The following is a 17,821-nucleotide window of genomic DNA, read 5'->3' as shown; positions in this document are numbered from 1 at the left end:
TTGGTACACCAGTTACCATATCTTGAGTGATCAGTTGATTGAGCGACCTAAAATTCAAATGGTCAAATCTCAGATGCCACAACCAACTACTTTTGTGGTCGACAACTGTTTTCAGACATTGTACCTCAGTCAAACTGATCATGGTCTTAAATGTTCTATTCTTCGACAAAGGAGATTTCAAGACCAAGTTATCCTGGATGTCAAAAAGTTCAAAGGCTCAATCTTTCATAACCATTGAGAACCCCTTTTCGATGAGTTGTCCAACACTTAACAGATTGCACTTCATTCCAGGGATATAGAGTACATCTTTGATCAAGGCTTTCGCTCCAATACTCCTTTGAATAACTATATTCCCAGTACCTTTAGCTTGCAACAAGCTATTATCAGCAAGTTTAACCTTACTCTTCTTCGACTCGTCGAAATCTACTAACCAGACTTTTCGACCAGTCATGTGATTCGAGCAACCTGGGTCGAGGAACCAGATATTGGATTCGACATGGTCATCTGCAACTATATCCATAACCACCATATCATCAGGATATCTGAATATTGACGTGCAAGGTTCTCTCATTCGTCTTTGCCTTTTGTAGATCCCTTTTATTTCCTATACTAACAATGATTGGTCAAGTGACCCCACTTTTCACAGTTATAACACTACACACCTTTTTTTCTTCTTTTTTGTCTTTCTGATAGGAATTTCCTTCTCCTCTTTTTGAAGATTCAGAAGCTCTATCACCGACCTTATTCTTGTGAGGATTCGACCAATACTTCTTACCTTGAGTCTTATCGATTTTGCCTTTGAACTTGTTGGAACCACCATTTTTCTTCCATGATTGAGCGTGTAGTGCTTGTATCTACTCTTGAACTCCTTTCCTTTCGATAATCCTATTCTCATGCGCCTCAAACGAACCAACCAAATCTTCCAGTTTTAGGGTTTCAAGATTGTTTGATTCTTGAATAGTCAGGATAACGTGATCAAAATGAGAGATCAACGTACACATTACCTTATCAACTATCATCTTATCAGTTAGGGTTTTACAACAACCCTTCATGAGATGGACGCGTTTATGAACTTTCGACACATAGCCTGAAATTTTTTCATCTTCTCCCATCGACAACAATTCATATTATCATCGCAAAGTTTGCAACTTGACAACCTTGACTTTCTTGCCTCATTCATAGTACTTGACAAGAATATTCCATGCCTCCTCTGTCGATTCAGTATGAGCGATTGTGTCGAAATTAGCCACATCAAGCTCTGATTGGATGAAAAACACCGCCTTGCAATCCTTCTTCTTGGCATCCTTGTGAGCAGTTCTTTGTGCGTCGGTTGCATCTTCACCAATCGTAGGAAAACAATTAGTAACCACTTTTAGGGTTTCATGAAAGCCAAATAGAGATTGCATCTATTTTCTCCATCGAAGCCAATTATTGTTGTCAAGAGTTGGAAGGGAGTTTGGTAAATTTTCATTACCATTCATCTTTGCAGCGATTGATCAACAACAACCCATGATCCCAGAAACATAATCTCTGACGTGTGATTCTTGAAAACACGATCAAGAATCTAACTGGAGCTCTAGATACCAATTTGTTAGTGCTCGAGACACTTTTAGTGAGGAGAGAAAGAGATAATAAGGAAATAAGGATTGTATTATTGAATTGAATGAATTACAAAGTTTCTATTTATATACACCTAAGTGACTTGACTATTAAGTAAAATAACAAGCTAAGTAACAAATCATGAACCCTAATTAGCTTTGGACTTGGACCACACAACTCAACTTGGATTATATCTAATATCTCAAGTTTAATATAGATATAATTCCTTCGATTTCATTTGAGATTGCTCGTACAAATTACGTAATGACGATTATATCACACAGTTAATGCCACTTTGGATTTATAATTGACCCTCTGATATTAAATCAATTTACCAATTCATAACCTAACTAAATATTTCAATTTAATTCGTTAACTAAATTGCCGACTCGTTATTTTGACTTTTGCCATACTATTATGTCACAATATTATAACTTAATTTTTTTCCGCAAGATTTAACCTATGACTAGTTTAGTTAACGAAAAAGTTTTTAAGAGATTAATATAACATGTATTAAATAAAAGACAAAAAATGAAATTTGAAATTAAGTTAATGAAATTGTGAGTAATAAAGCTAATATTTTATGAGAATTTTTTATGTGAAATTGAAAAAAAATGTTTTTCTTCTTAGGACGCTCATTAGTAGAGAAAATTGGGTTCAAAAGTACAAGTTTTTTAATAGTGAACATTTTTCTTAAAAAACATTGATGCTTCTTAAAAATTGTAAAATGATTAGTTTTAGAATAAGAGAAGTGTTTTTATCCCTACATCGAATGAAGTTAACGTGTTTTATTAAACCAAGTTAATTTTATTCTATTTTTGTCAAGATTTCTAATTTTTAATTTCCAAGTGTAAAATTAAAATTAAGTTTTTAACAATAAAGGAAATATGATAAAGGAAGTTTTCAAGAGTCTAGATTGTTCGATGCATATATACACATATTGATACTTAATTCATTTGGGACATACACATATTGATGATGTAATGATCACACCATTTCTTTTCAAATGTCTTCATTTGTCCCAAATTATCACTATTATATATATATATATATATATATATATATATATATATATATATATATATATATATATATATATATATATATATATATATATATATATATATATATATATATATATATATATATATATATTATATATATATATATATAATATATATATATATATATATATATATATATATTATATATATATATATATATATAATTCATATATGGATTAAATATATTAATGATCAAATATATATAAAAAAGAATCAAATTTACTTATAGGAAGAAAAGGAATACATTTTTGATATTTTTAATATTGTATTGAGAAAAATAATTAATGTTATACGAAAAGAGAAATTATGTTTACCATCTTATTATTATAATAAGTAAATTTAATTTTTTTTAATATTTTTTGATAGTTAATATATTTAAACCATATAAGGACTAGATATATTAATAGTCAAATGTATTTAAATAGTTAAATTTGTTTATAATAGTGATAAAATGATATATGACTTGAGAAAAAAATAGTAAATAATAAATAAAATATTAAAAAAAATATCATTAATGTTGCATTGAAGTTCTAAAATGATTTATAATTTAAGATAATTTTTTTTACAAAAATGATTTATAATTTAAGATAGAACAAATATTATTTTTATTCTATCCTAGAATAATGTTCTTATCTTCAATTTTATACTAATTTAAAAATAATAAAAAGCTTAAATTTATAAAACTATTATTATTATTATAAAAATATATAAAATTAAAATTAATAATTTGGTTGGTGCACTTAAAGAGTAGAACCTTCCAAACTCTATATAAACTTGCATTAGGACTTTTACACGAAAACAAATTCACTCGATAGTTTAAATAAAATATTGTATTCGTCCAATGGCGACAAATCAAGAAGAGGTGAAACTTTTTGGAGTTGTGGGAAGTGCATTTGTACATGGTGTTCAAATTGCTCTAAAACTGAAGGGTATTGAATACGAATTTGTGGAAGAAGATTTGGCCAACAAAAGCGATCTTCTTCTCAAATTCAACCCAGTTTACAAGAAGGTTCCAGTTTTTGTTCACAATGAAAAGCCTATATCAGAATCTAATGTGATTCTTGAATACATTGATGAAACTTGGAAGCAAAATCCCATTTTACCCTCTGATCCTTACCAAAAAGCCTTGGTTCGGTTTTGGTCCAAGTTCATCCAGGACAAGGTAAATTTTCTATCTTTTTCATTGCGGTAGCATTGTAATATTTGATATCGCATTGTAATAAATGATACTAAACAATCTTGATTTTTTTTTTAATTGATCAGATTGTGGCATCTTTTTCTAAAGCTGTTCGTGCTTTTAACGACGAGAAAGAGCGTGAGAAGAACATTGCAGAAGCATCTGAGGCTCTTAAGATTCTTGAGAATGAGTTGAAGGAGAAATTCTTTGGGGGAGAAGAGATTGGTTGTGTGGATATTGCTGCTGTGTTCGTAGCATTCACGATCCCTTTGATTCAAGAGGTAGCAGGGTTTGAATTCTTCACTGCTGGAAAGTTTCCAAAGCTTTACAAGTGGAGCAAAGAATTTCTGAACCATTCAATTGTGAAGGAAATTGTGCCTGCAAGAGAGCCTACTTTGGTCTATTTCAAAGCTAGATATGAGCTCCTTGTTTCTGCCTCAAAATAGATTCAAAAGTTCAAGTTTGTGAATTGTTATTATCTGTCATTGAGATTTTATGTTAGGGTTTCATTTCAATGTCATGTTTTCTTTTCTCGTATTTCTCCAGATATTGAAATTCAATAATATGTTGTCATTTTGTCTTCTTTCTATCAATAAAAAAAATGGATTCTCTCTTTTATATCCTACTGTAGCATAGTACCAAAATTATTTTTTTGTAGTTCATACAAAAATATATTTTTACTTTCTTCTCTTTTATAATATATGTTTTATAAATATTTTAAAAATTAGAGATATTAAAAGTTATTGGGAACTGTTAATGAAATAGATATGAGATTAGAGTTAATTATAAAGAGATTAAGAACTATATACGTAGACCGTATAAAATAATTTTATACGTGCATTGTAATATCTCAAAAGTTTTATATGAATTATATTTTTTTTTTGTTAATTTATTATTTGTTCATCGAGATGTATTATATGTATAGTTATATTTTTAATTACTTGTATTTATTGTCATATTTTAGGTTTTTATTTTATAAATGAATATCTTGATAAATTATTAATAATGTAATTATTTTTGTTATTTATATGCTGAGTATATTCTGATAATTATATATATATATATATATATATATATATATATATATATATATATATATATATATATATATATATATATATATATATATATATATATATATATATTTTTTTTTTTTTTTTTTTTTATTTTGAAATTAATAACTAATATTGAGCGGCACTATTATACTTATCATTTTATTATTTTAATTATTTTAATTATTTTATTAATAAGATATTATTTTATTATTAATATTGTTAAAAATAATATTTTAATTATAAATATGTAAAATAAATGAATTGTTATGTGTTGGTATTAATTGAATCTCATATTATAAATAATTGGAGAGTATTGTAAAACTCTCAAATTCTTAAGGAACTAGAATATTTAATTCTTAATTATTTTGATTATTTATTTAGTTTACTTATTTTAAATGATCAATTTGACTTGAGAGTAGTAAAATAATAATTTCACACATGATATACCTTTTTTTTTATCAATTATTAATTATATTTTATATTAAATATTGAGTGATATTTTTTATTATAAGTGCATATAGATGTATTTTTGTATGTGTGATAGAAATCTTTAAAGAGTTCTAATCAATTAATAGTTGTATTGTTGGGGGATTCATTTTATTTTAAGTTAATATAGTAATTTGTTTTTTTGAAATTGTGTTTTTGTATAGGATGATAAATTAATATAATATTTATTATTATTATAATTTTAATTTTTAAAATACTATAACAACCTGAAATATATTTTAAAAAATATGTAACCTTCCAAAATTCTCATCTAATCTAAATTTTGAATTCCCTAAAATTAAGAGGATTTTGTGTTATGAATATAACCAAAGCCTTTAAACTTCTTCCAACAAAAATCCTTCAATTATTCCAACTATATCATTCCTTTTTTTCATAGCATTGTTTCTTCTCCAAACTCCTAAATAAAACCTTAATCTACTAAGTGACTGCCATTTCAAATTCTTGTTGTAGTTTTCTTCCTTAAATTGAGAACAAGACAAAAACTTCTTATTCCTTCTTTATGTCTCACATACACCTTGCTCTTAGTTTTCGTTTCAACCAAAAGTATAACACTTTTAACCAATTAATTTGAGATCTTTAAGTCTAGAACTTAAGCCTAGAGGCGTCGTCGATTTCGGAGGTGATCAGAAAGGGAAGATCATTGACTCCGGAGTAGTAGGTAATGACTTTCTCCCTTTCATTAATAATGTTCTTTTAGTTGAAGGGCTAATGCATAAACTTCTGTCCATAAGTCAATTAAGTGACAATGATTATGACAGTATTTTCAATCAAAATTCGTGTAAAGTTGTCAGTCAAAAGGATGAATCAGTTCTTTTCAATGGAATGAGGAAGAATAACATTTATAAGATAAGACTTTCTGATCTTAAGAATTAAATTATAAAATGTCTTATGCCTGTAAATAAAGAGCAATGGGTGTAGCCTAAAGGATTGAGCAATGTTAGTATGAGGAGGATTTCTCAGCTAAACAAGCTTAATTTAGTCAGAGGTCTGCCAAATCTGAAGTTTGCTTCAGATGCTCTTTGTGAAGCATGTTAGAAAGACAAGTTTTCTAAAACTTCTTTCAAAGTTAAAAATATTGTTTCAACCTCTAGACCATTGAAAATTATGCACATTTACTTGTTTGGACCAGTGAAAACTATTTATGTCAATGGCAAGATGTACAGACTAGTCATTGTTGATGATTATAGTAGATGGACATGGGTGAAATTTCTCAGACACAAGGATGAGTCGCATTTTGTGTTTTCTACCTTCTGCTCCCAAGTGCAAAATGAGAAGGATCTCAGAATTGTAAAAGTCAGATGTGATCATGGTGGAGAATTTGAAACTAAAACTTTTGAAAAACTCTTTAATGAAAATGACATTTCCCATGATTTTTCGTGTCCTAGAACTCCACAACAAAATAGAGTTCTAGAGAGGAAGAATATGACTTTGCAAGAGATGGTCAGAACCATGACCAATGAGACTAATGTGGCTAAACACTTCTGGACAGAGGCAGTTAACACAACATGTTATATTCAGAGCATGATCTCTATAAGACATGTTCTTGGTAAGACTTCCTATGAATTGTGCAAGAATCGGAAGCCCAACATTTCATATTTTCATCCTTTTGGATGTTCTTATTGTCAAAAGGAAAATATTTAGGGAAAGGGAGGCGAATCATAGTAAACTTGATAGCATCAAACAAGTCGTCCCTCCAAAAGAATGAAAAAGGGTGGGAACCATCCTCATCCATCTTGGGCTCCCCTTCGTCCCTACTATCCCCGATAACTACCTATTGTCCGCCTCGAGTGGAGCTGTTGACATTTTTTTTGAGAAAAAGACATAGAGATATCAAGTCAATGAAATATTTAAAGCATCTTTAAACATAGATTTTTTTTCCAACAATATACTCACCTAGATACTCGTTTATCCCGCTATCCTTTTCCAAATTCAGAGAGATCAAAGTACGAGAGCTCATAAATTTGAAGTCACCCAATTGTCGAACCTCAAAAAATGAGAACACGACTTAGCGAAGCGCAATCGTACGCTCGCATGATGGAGTGAACAGAGTCGGCACCGAACTTTATTTATTCCTAAAAGGAAAAGGGAAATATCGATAAAACCCAATAAAGAACGACAATGATGTTGATCGTCACAACCAAATCATCTCGCGGACCCACACTATGCGACCATCTTTCCTAATTGGCCAAAGTATTAAGGTTCTACAAATGGTCCTCAGAGTCATAGATCCTAATGAAAATATCGAAGCTTACAGCAACTTACTTGTCGGGCGACAACATCCTCCCAAGGATCTACTCTAAGTAAGGTTCTTGCACAGATCCAACAAGAAATTCATCTCGCGGACCCGCACTACTCAACCTCATCCTATCTTATGTTCTTACTCGAGACTCGGGTAAAAAGTCCTTCCCACCAGGTTGACAATCAGAGTATCCAAGTACCAAAGCATAATGGAACAAATTCAACAAATTATATCAATATGATAATAAAGATAGAAAACACAATAAAGAAAAGCAACATAAGTAAACAAACAAAGGCACACAAACAACCTAACTAGGTGTCGCAACCTGAAAAATACAGTGTGCGGAAAAACAACCGGCGAAAGGAAATGGCAGAAGAGTCGCCACCGTGCGTTATTTATCCCAAAGGAGGGAAAGGAAACGCTCGAAGTAAACCTGAAAAAGGAAAGGACAAGACGGGGTCTCGCAACCAAATCTTGGGTTCGGGAGTCAGTTATGCGAAGGGAAGGTATTAACACCCCTACGCATCCGTAGTACTCTACGGGATCCACTTTTGTAGTTCTTGTCTAAAGGGTGTGAGTTTATCTTGTGTTGTTTACCAAAAAAAAAAGGTTAAATGAAAATGACTCGCGCGGATGTCGCATCCACTGCATACGTATCTCATCTGAATATGAGAATCAAAGTCTTCGTAGCTCGGCTGACCTATGGGTTGGGGGGATGTGTGCTCGCTAAGACATCGCGTCTTATGCCTACGTATCTCATCTGGCCTGAGAATCAGAGCAAAACGTAGTTCGGCTAACTATGGGGTTATAGATTGGGTTTTGGACGAACGACGTCACTACGCAATCTACCGGATGCTCGACCTTTGGAGACTTACTCGCCTGTAGTAGAAGGAGTTAACGTGTTGCTTTGGGTTTTAGGGTTTGGGATGCTCAAGGGCAAAAAGGCAGTCCTTGACGAAGGAACCGCGCTACCTGCAGGGGTACGAACACATACAAAACAAACATGTATAAAGTAAATGTGCCAACAAGGGGCTCTGAAGTAAATAAACAAAAGAAAACAAATGCCTCCTATCGAGGTCTTCCAGCTAAGAAAGCGATAAAATTCGGAAAAGAGGTAAAAGTACCACACGGATAAAGATCCGAAGTAACAGCAATTAAAGGAGTAAGAAACCCAGGGATCTCCCAAGCTAATGCCATCAAAGAAAGGTGAGTCAGTACAGGTAATCGGAATGAACCTCCAGGGGGTATCCTGTAACACCCTTCTAAAATACCCCAATTATTTAATTCAAATAACAACATATATCATCAGAGTAAAGGTGCAATTAAGGGTGTCACACAAATACTTTACACCATTCACCATAATAACTGTCATGCTCATTATTTAATTCAAAACATAAAGCATTGCACAATGCGCAGCGGATAGAAATCTCATCAATCATGCAAAACATGTAACACATTACATGTAAAATTATTCAACAAGGTAAACATCCCGTCCCGATGTTACATCTATCAGAGCATGACCCACTAAGGAGACTACACTAGACTCCAAGCACTAGCTTCTACTCAATCACTGCTCGTTACCTGAAAAATAGTTGTAAGGGTGAGTTCCTCAATCGATATAATAAGCATTATAAAATATCATGTCATGTTAAGTAATTTAACACATTAATCACCCTAATCACATCACACATTCGGTAACGGCACATCAATTCAAATATCATACTCAATACAAATACAACTCATGCTCATACTCAATATCAACACAAACACACGTATAATATTGGAATACATCCATTCATATTATACGCCATACACATTTTATGCAATGAGACTCCATGCATGCGGTACCGACTATTTGTGAACATATAGTTCACCTCACCGTCCAAATCCAGGCACGGCTACTAAGCCCACTAGTCCCACTCATTTGAGACCTAGTGACTCACTCACTAATTCCTCACCATGGGAATTAGCTACCACCCCAAGGGCCATGCTATGCACGCTAATTCACCTAGCATGCAAACGCCAACAACAGTCCAAAATGACTAACTCACTAATTCCTCACCATGGGAATTAGCTACCACCATAAAGGCCACAATATGCATGCTAATCACCTACCAATGCTAAATCATCAACCACAATTCAGGAATAGACATATGCTCACACTCTAAGCCACAAAACAGTCTATTCACAAATGCACACATAACTGATACATTCACAAGATCATGCATACCATCACACATCATCAGTATTTTATCACATAAGCATATCAGATCATGCCAAAGAACAACCACAGTATTAGCACACTCTACTAATACCTATACTACTCAAAACAACGGGAAATGATCCCTAATATATAGTACATCAGCTAAATCACATTACTCAGCTGAACAACCAAAACTGCACAACAACAGCACAGAAAAATCACAATCCTGCCCATACGCGTATTGCCTATTCCCATACGCGTATGGCCCATTTCTCAGCCAATCCCATACGCGTACCACCTATCTCATACGCGTATGCTACGCGTACCACTTCCCCATACGCGTACCAATAGAGGCCAAACCACGTTCAAAACATCATCTTCCTCATCCATACGCGTATTGCCTAGTGCCATACGCGTACCAGACCATCTCATACGCGTATTGCCTAGTGCCATACGCGTATGACCAGAAACCAGATTTCCAGATCTGCTATGGTCTTCTTTGCTACGAGATCTACCAATTTCCAACCTCCTACAATCCAATTTTTCACAGTAATCGTTCATACCATCTAACACGAATCATACCCTAGTCAATTTCACCAATTCTAACATTTTTACATCTAATTCCTACGAATTCCTCTCAATTATAACCCAATTACGTTCATCCAAAGGTTCGCAATTTCATCATGCATCATTCAATTCAGAGGTAAATCAATGGTTTATCACTACCCATTACATATTATCCCATAATACCCATTAAACGATGATAAACCCCCTTACCTGAGTTAATCCGGCAATCCTGCAGCTTCAAGCTCGTCCTCTCTTCAACCCTTGTTCTCTGGTTCTCTTTGCCCTTTTTTTCCTTTTCTCGTGAAAAATAACCCTTTTAACCAAATGAGACTTTTTCTAAATTCCAACTTTTATTCCAATAAAATAATAATAATAATAATAATCCAATAATAATAATCCCAATAATATTCCAATAATAATCCAATTATTAAATTAAATTAATAAATATTATATTAATTTAAATTAAATAATTATCCTTATTTCATCGGGGTGTTACAACTCTCCCCCACTAAAAGAGTTTTCGTCCTCGAAAACATACCTCAAGCGAATAACTCTGGATAGGACTCTTTCATCTGACTCTCAAGTTCCCAAGTCACATTGCCACCTGCTGGTCCTCCCCAAGCTACCTTTACCAAAGCAATCTCTTTACCCCGCAACTGCTTCAACTCTCGATCCTCGATCCTCATAGGTGATGTTTCAACAGTCAGGTTATCTCTCACCTGGACATCATCTACTTGGACTACATGCGACGGATCAGGAATGTACCTCCTCAACTGAGACACATGAAAAACCTCATGCAAATTCGCAAGTGACGGCGGTAAAGCGATACGATAGGCTACCTCCCCTATCCTTTCCAAAATCTGATAAGGACCAATAAATCGAGGTGTCAACTTCTTCGACTTCAAAGCTCGACCAACCCCAGTTATCGGAGTAACACGAAGAAACACATGATCTCCCTCTTGAAACTCAAGTGACTTCCTCCTCTTATCATGATAACTCTTCTGACGACTCTGAGCAATCCTCATCTTCTCCTGAATCATCTTAATCTTTTCCGTAGTTTGTTGAACAATCTCCGGTCCAACCACAGCACTCTCACCGGACTCATACCAACATAAAGGTGTCCGACATCTCCTACCATACAAAGCTTCAAACGGCGCCATACCAATGCTCGAATGAAAACTATTGTTGTAGGTAAACTCAATCAAAGGTAAATAACAATCCCAAGCACCTCCCTTTTCTAAAACACAAGCCCTCAAAAGATCCTCCAGTGACTGAATTGTCCTCTCAGTCTGACCATCAGTCTGCGGATGATATGCAGAACTCAATCTCAGCTTAGTTCCCAAAACCCTCTGCAAACCTTCCCAGAACTTCGATGTAAATCTAGGATCTCTGTCCGAAACAATACTCGACGGAATACCATGCAAACTTACAATCTTCTCAATATACAACTCGGCTAATCTCTCTAACGGATAATCCATTCTGATCGGAATGAAATGAGCCGATTTTGTCAATCTGTCAACAATTACCCAAATAGCTTCAAAATTCTTAATTGTCCTCGGTAAACCAGAAACAAAATCCATACTGATACTATCCCACTTCCACTCTGGAATAGCCAACGGTTGCATTAGCCCAGACGGCTTCTGATGCTCAATCTTTGACTTCTGACAAGTCAAACAAGAATAAACAAAACTCGCAATTTCTCTTTTCATTCCCGGCCACCAAAATAACTTTTTCAAATCATGATACATCTTCGTAGCTCCAGGATGAATACTCAAGCCACTACGATGTCCTTCTTCAAGAATACTCTTCTTAAGCTCGGTAACATCCGGAATACACACCCGATTACCAAATTTCAAAACACCATTCTCATCAACTCTGAATTCACCACCTTGACCTTGATTCACTAGAGTCAACTTATCAACCAAAAGCACATCGGATTTCTGACCCTCTCTAATCTCATCCAGAATACCACTCGTTAACTTCAACATTCCCAATTTAACACTATTGTGAGTACTCTCACACACCAAACTCAAGTCTCTAAACTGCTCAATTAAATCCAATTACTTAACCATTAACATAGACATATGCAATGATTTCCGACTCAATGCATCAGCCACTACGTTTGCTTTACCCGGATGGTAATTCAAACCAAAGTCATAATCCTTCAAAAACTCTAACCATCTCCTCTGTCTCATATTCAGCTCTTTCTGATCAAACAAATACTTTAAACTCTTATGGTCACTGAAAACCTCAAATCTCGACCCGTACAAATAATGCCTCCATAACTTCAGAACAAATACCACAGCTGCCAATTCTAAATCGTGTGTCAGATAGTTCCTCTCATGCACCCTCAGTTGTCTCGAAGCATAAGCTATAACCTGCTTGTTCTGCATCAACACACCACCCAAACCCAACAATGAAGCATCACAGTAAACCTCAAATGATTCCGACGAACTCGGTAATATCAGAATAGGAGCAGTAGTCAACCTTCTCTTTAACTCTTGGAAACCTTCTTCACATTTTGAGTCCCAAACAAACGCTTGCCCCTTTCTAGTCAACATCGTCAACGGTAACGCCAACTTAGAAAATCCCTCAATGAACTTCCTATAATAACCTGCAAGTCCAAGAAAACTCCTTATCTCAGAAACTGACTTCGGAGCTTCCCACTTAGATACCGCTTCTATCTTAGAAGGATCAACAGCAACACCACCTCTTGAAATCACATGACCAAGAAAACTAACTTCTTCTAACCAAAATTCACACTTATCTTTTCTCGTAGAACTCCTAAAACCACTCTCAAATGTTCAGCATGCTCTTCTTCAGATTTCGAATACACCAAAATATCGTCAATAAACACCACAACAAACTTGTCTAGGTACGGATGGAAAATCCTATTCATATACTCCATAAATACCCCAGGCGCATTAGTCACACCAAAAGGCATTACAGAATACTCATAATGTCCATACCTTGTTCTGAAAGCAGTCTTCTGAATATCCTCAGTTTTCACACGTATCTGATGATAACCCGATCTCAAATCTATTTTGCTGAACACACTCGCACCAACCAACTGATCCATCAAATCATTAATCCTCGGCAAAGGATACCGATTCTTGATCGTCACTTTATTCAGTTGCCTGTAGTCCACACACAACCTCATAGTACCTTCTTTCTTCTTAACCAATAACACTGGTGCACCCCACGGTGACACACTCGGACGAATAAATTTCTTATCCAACAGGTCTTCCAACTGACTCTTCAATTCAGTTAACTCCACCGCAGACATACGGTACGGAGCCATCGATATCGGCCTAGTACCAGGTACCAATTCAATCGAGAACTCAACTTCACGCTCTGGTGGTAATTCATTCACTTCTTCCGGAAACACATCAGGAAAATCACACACCACAGATAGATCGCAAATCACCAGTTTATCTTTAGCCTCCAAAGTCGCTAACAGCATAAACAACTCTGCCCCATCTGCTACTTCCTCATTCACCTGCCTTGCAGATAGAAACAAACTCTTTCCTTCCTCAATCTCAGGAAAGATCACAGTCTTATCAAAACAATTGATATAGACTCGGTTAAACACCAACCAGTTCATACCTAGAATAACATCAATCTGCACTAGTGGAAGACACACTAGGTCCATCCCAAAGTCTCTACCAAAAATACTCAAAGGACAATTTAAACAAACTGAAGTAGTAGTCACTGAACCCTTCGCAGGAGTATCAATCACCATACTACCACGCATCTCAGATATCTCTAACTTAAGTTTCACAGCACAATCCAAAGATATAAAGGAATGAGTCGCACATGTGTCAATAATAGCTACAAGAGGAAAGCCATTAATATAACACGTACCTCGGATCAAACGATCATCTGCAGAAGTCTCAGAACCCGATAAAGCAAAAACCTTGCCTCCCGACTGGTTCTCTTTCTTCGGCTTAGGACACTGTGGGCTAATATGACCCAACTCTCCACAGTTGAAACAAGTCACAGTCTTCGACCGGCACTCTGCAGCCAAATGACCACCTTTTCCACACTTGAAACACTTCTTCTCATTACTGGTACACTCATGGATACGATGTCCAGCCTGACCACATCTGAAACACTTAGCAGGGGCACTAGAGTCTCCCCCACTAGGCCTCTACATCCCACTTTGTCTCTGGAAACCTTTGCCAACTGCATACGGTTTCCCACGATCATTCTGATTCTTGCCTTTCCTATCAACCCTCTGCTGATAGCTTTCCACCCTGGCCTTGGTATCCTGTTCAAAAATTCTACAACAGTCAACCAAATCAGAAAACACTCTAATCCGCTGATATCCAATAGCCTGCTTGATCTCGGGGCGTAACCCGTTCTCAAACTTCACACACTTCGAGAATTCCCCAGTAGCCTCGTTATAGGGAGTGTAATACTTCGACAGCTCTGTGAACTTAGCAGCATACTCAGTAACAGATCGATTGCCCTGCTTCAATTCCAAGAACTCTATCTCTTTCTTTCCTCTGACATCCTCTGGAAAGTACTTCCTCAGGAATCTCTCTCTGAACACAGCCCAAGTGATCTCAGCATTCCCAGCAGATTCCAACTCAGTGCGGGTAGCAACCCACCAATCGTCTGCTTCCTCTGACAACATATGCGTACCGAACCTGACCTTCTGGTTATCGGCACACTCAGTCACTCGGAAGATCCTCTCGATCTCCTTCAACCACTTCTGAGCACCATCTGGATCGTATGCTCCCTTAAACATTGGAGGATTGTTCTTCTGGAACTCACTCAGTTGACGAGCAGCTCCCATTCCCACAACATTCGGATTCCCTCCAAGTACTCCAGCTAGCATACCCAGAGCCTCAGCAATCGCAGCATCATCTCTACCTCTTCCAGCCATCTCTATTCTGAAAACCCAACAAGCTAAACAATAAGTACTGATAGGGTCATACAACACCTATCCCGTACAGGGGAAACAGAATAATTACGACTCGACTCGACCGACTATGCTCTGATACCACTAATGTAACACCCTTCTAAAATACCCCAATTATTTAATTAAAATAACAACATATATCATCAGAGTAAAGGTGCAATTAAGGGTGTCACACAAATACTTTACACCATTCACCATAATAACTGTCATGCTCATTATTTAATTCAAAACATAAAGCATTGCACAATGCGCAGCGGATAGAAATCTCATCAATCATGCAAAACATGTAACACATTACATGTAAAATTATTCAACAAGGTAAACATCCCGTCCCGATGTTACATCTATCAGAGCATGACCCACTAAGGAGACTACACTAGACTCCAAGCACTAGCTTCTACTCAATCACTGCTCGTTACCTGAAAAATAGTTGTAAGGGTGAGTTCCTCAATCGATATAATAAGCATTATAAAATATCATGTCATGTTAAGTAATTTAACACATTAATCACCCTAATCACATCACACATTCGGTAACGGCACATCAATTCAAATATCATACTCAATACAAATACAACTCATGCTCATACTCAATATCAACACAAACACACGTATAATATTGGAATACATCCATTCATATTATACGCCATACACATTTTATGCAATGAGACTCCATGCATGCGGTACCGACTATTTGTGAACATATAGTTCACCTCACCGTCCAAATCCAGGCACGGCTACCAAGCCCACTAGTCCCACTCATTTGAGACCTAGTGACTCACTCACTAATTCCTCACCATGGGAATTAGCTACCACCCCAAGGGCCATGCTATGCACGCTAATTCACCTAGCATGCAAACGTCAACAACAGTCCAAAATGACTAACTCACTAATTCCTCACCATGGGAATTAGCTACCACCATAAAGGCCACAATATGCATGCTAATCACCTAGCAATGCTAAATCATCAACCACAATTCAGGAATAGACATATGCTCACACTCTAAGCCACAAAACAGTCTATTCACAAATGCACACATAACTGATACATTCACAAGATCATGCATACCATCACACATCATCAGTATTTTATCACATAAGCATATCAGATCATGCCAAAGAACAACCACAGTATTAGCACACTCTACTAATACCTATACTACTCAAAACAACGGGAAATGATCCCTAATATATAGTACATCAGCTAAATCACATTACTCAGCTGAACAACCAAAACTGCACAACAACAGCACAGAAAAATCACAATCCTGCCCATACGCGTATTACCTATTCCCATACGCGTATGGCCCATTTCTCAGCCAATCCCATACGCGTACCACCTATCTCATACGCGTATGCTACGCGTACCACTTCCCCATACGCGTACCAACAGAGGCCAAACCACGTTCAAAACATCATCTTCCTCATCCATACGCGTATTGCCTAGTGCCATACGCGTACCAGACCATCTCATACGCGTATTGCCTAGTGCCATACGCGTATGACCAGAAACCAGATTTCCAGATCTGCTATGGTCTTCTCTGCTACGAGATCCACCAATTTCCAACCTCCTACAATCCAATTTTTCACAGTAATCGTTCATACCATCTAACATGAATCATACCCTAGTCAATTTCACCAATTCTAACATTTTTACATCTAATTCCTACGAATTCCTCTCAATTATAACCCAATTTCGTTCATCCAAAGGTTCGCAATTTCATCATGCATCATTCAATTCAGAGGTAAATCAATGGTTTATCACTACCCATTACATATTATCCCATAATACCCATTAAACGATGATAAACCCCCCTTACCTGAGTTAATCCGGCAATCCTGCAGCTTCAAGCTCGTCCTCTCTTCAACCCTTGTTCTCTGGTTCTCTTTGCCCTTTTTTTCCTTTTCTCGTGAAAAATAACCCTTTTAACCAAATGAGACTTTTTCTAAATTCCAACTTTTATTCCAATAAAATAATAATAATAATAATAATCCAATAATAATAATCCCAATAATATTCCAATAATAATCCAATTATTAAATTAAATTAATAAATATTATATTAATTTAAATTAAATAATTATCCTTATTTCATCGGGGTGTTACATATCCCACAAATAAAGTGGGAAAACCACGCAAACCATCTCTGCAAAAGTCTGTGAGCCCTCACAAAAACTCAACAAAAGGGTTAGTGAAACACGATAAGCATTTTTTTCATGGATAACAGTATGGTTTCAGAAACCTCAAACCCTGTGGCATATATTTCAGAAATCATGTGATTAAACATTCAAGGCATAGGTTTCACCCATTCATGCATAATTAAACCCGTGGGCAAAAACATAATGAAATTTATCCATCATATCTCATACATTCAGATGATCCAAATTAAGAGCATAAAATCATGGGAATGAGGCAAACCTAATGGGAGAGACCGGTTGAAATCAAATGGCACGACTGGGTTTGCAAGGCAATGTTAGGGTTTGC

At 35.7% G+C, this 17,821-nt stretch overlaps 2 protein-coding genes across 2 annotated transcripts; one reads left to right on the top strand and one right to left on the bottom strand.

Annotated features, from left to right (window-relative positions):
* Positions 1–217: 217 nt before the first annotated feature.
* LOC127131187 (uncharacterized) lies at positions 218–820 on the bottom strand. Its single transcript, XM_051060120.1, has 2 exons — positions 663–820; positions 218–542 (listed from the first exon to the last, which is right to left on the bottom strand). The coding sequence occupies exons 1-2, from the start codon at positions 818–820 to the stop codon at positions 218–220; spliced, it is 483 nt and encodes a 160-aa protein (XP_050916077.1).
* A 2,656-nt stretch (positions 821–3,476) lies between these two features.
* On the top strand, positions 3,477–4,392 carry LOC127127549 (probable glutathione S-transferase). Its single transcript, XM_051056754.1, has 2 exons — positions 3,477–3,825; positions 3,927–4,392. The coding sequence occupies exons 1-2, from the start codon at positions 3,505–3,507 to the stop codon at positions 4,284–4,286; spliced, it is 681 nt and encodes a 226-aa protein (XP_050912711.1). The 5' UTR covers positions 3,477–3,504; the 3' UTR covers positions 4,287–4,392.
* Positions 4,393–17,821: the final 13,429 nt, after the last annotated feature.

This window comes from Lathyrus oleraceus, chromosome 3 (assembly GCF_024323335.1).
Source record: "Lathyrus oleraceus cultivar Zhongwan6 chromosome 3, CAAS_Psat_ZW6_1.0, whole genome shotgun sequence".
Classification (NCBI taxonomy): Eukaryota; Viridiplantae; Streptophyta; class Magnoliopsida; order Fabales; family Fabaceae; genus Lathyrus; species Lathyrus oleraceus.
The sequence above is the reverse complement of the archived record's forward strand: the minus strand, read 5'-3'. Positions and strand labels throughout refer to the sequence as shown.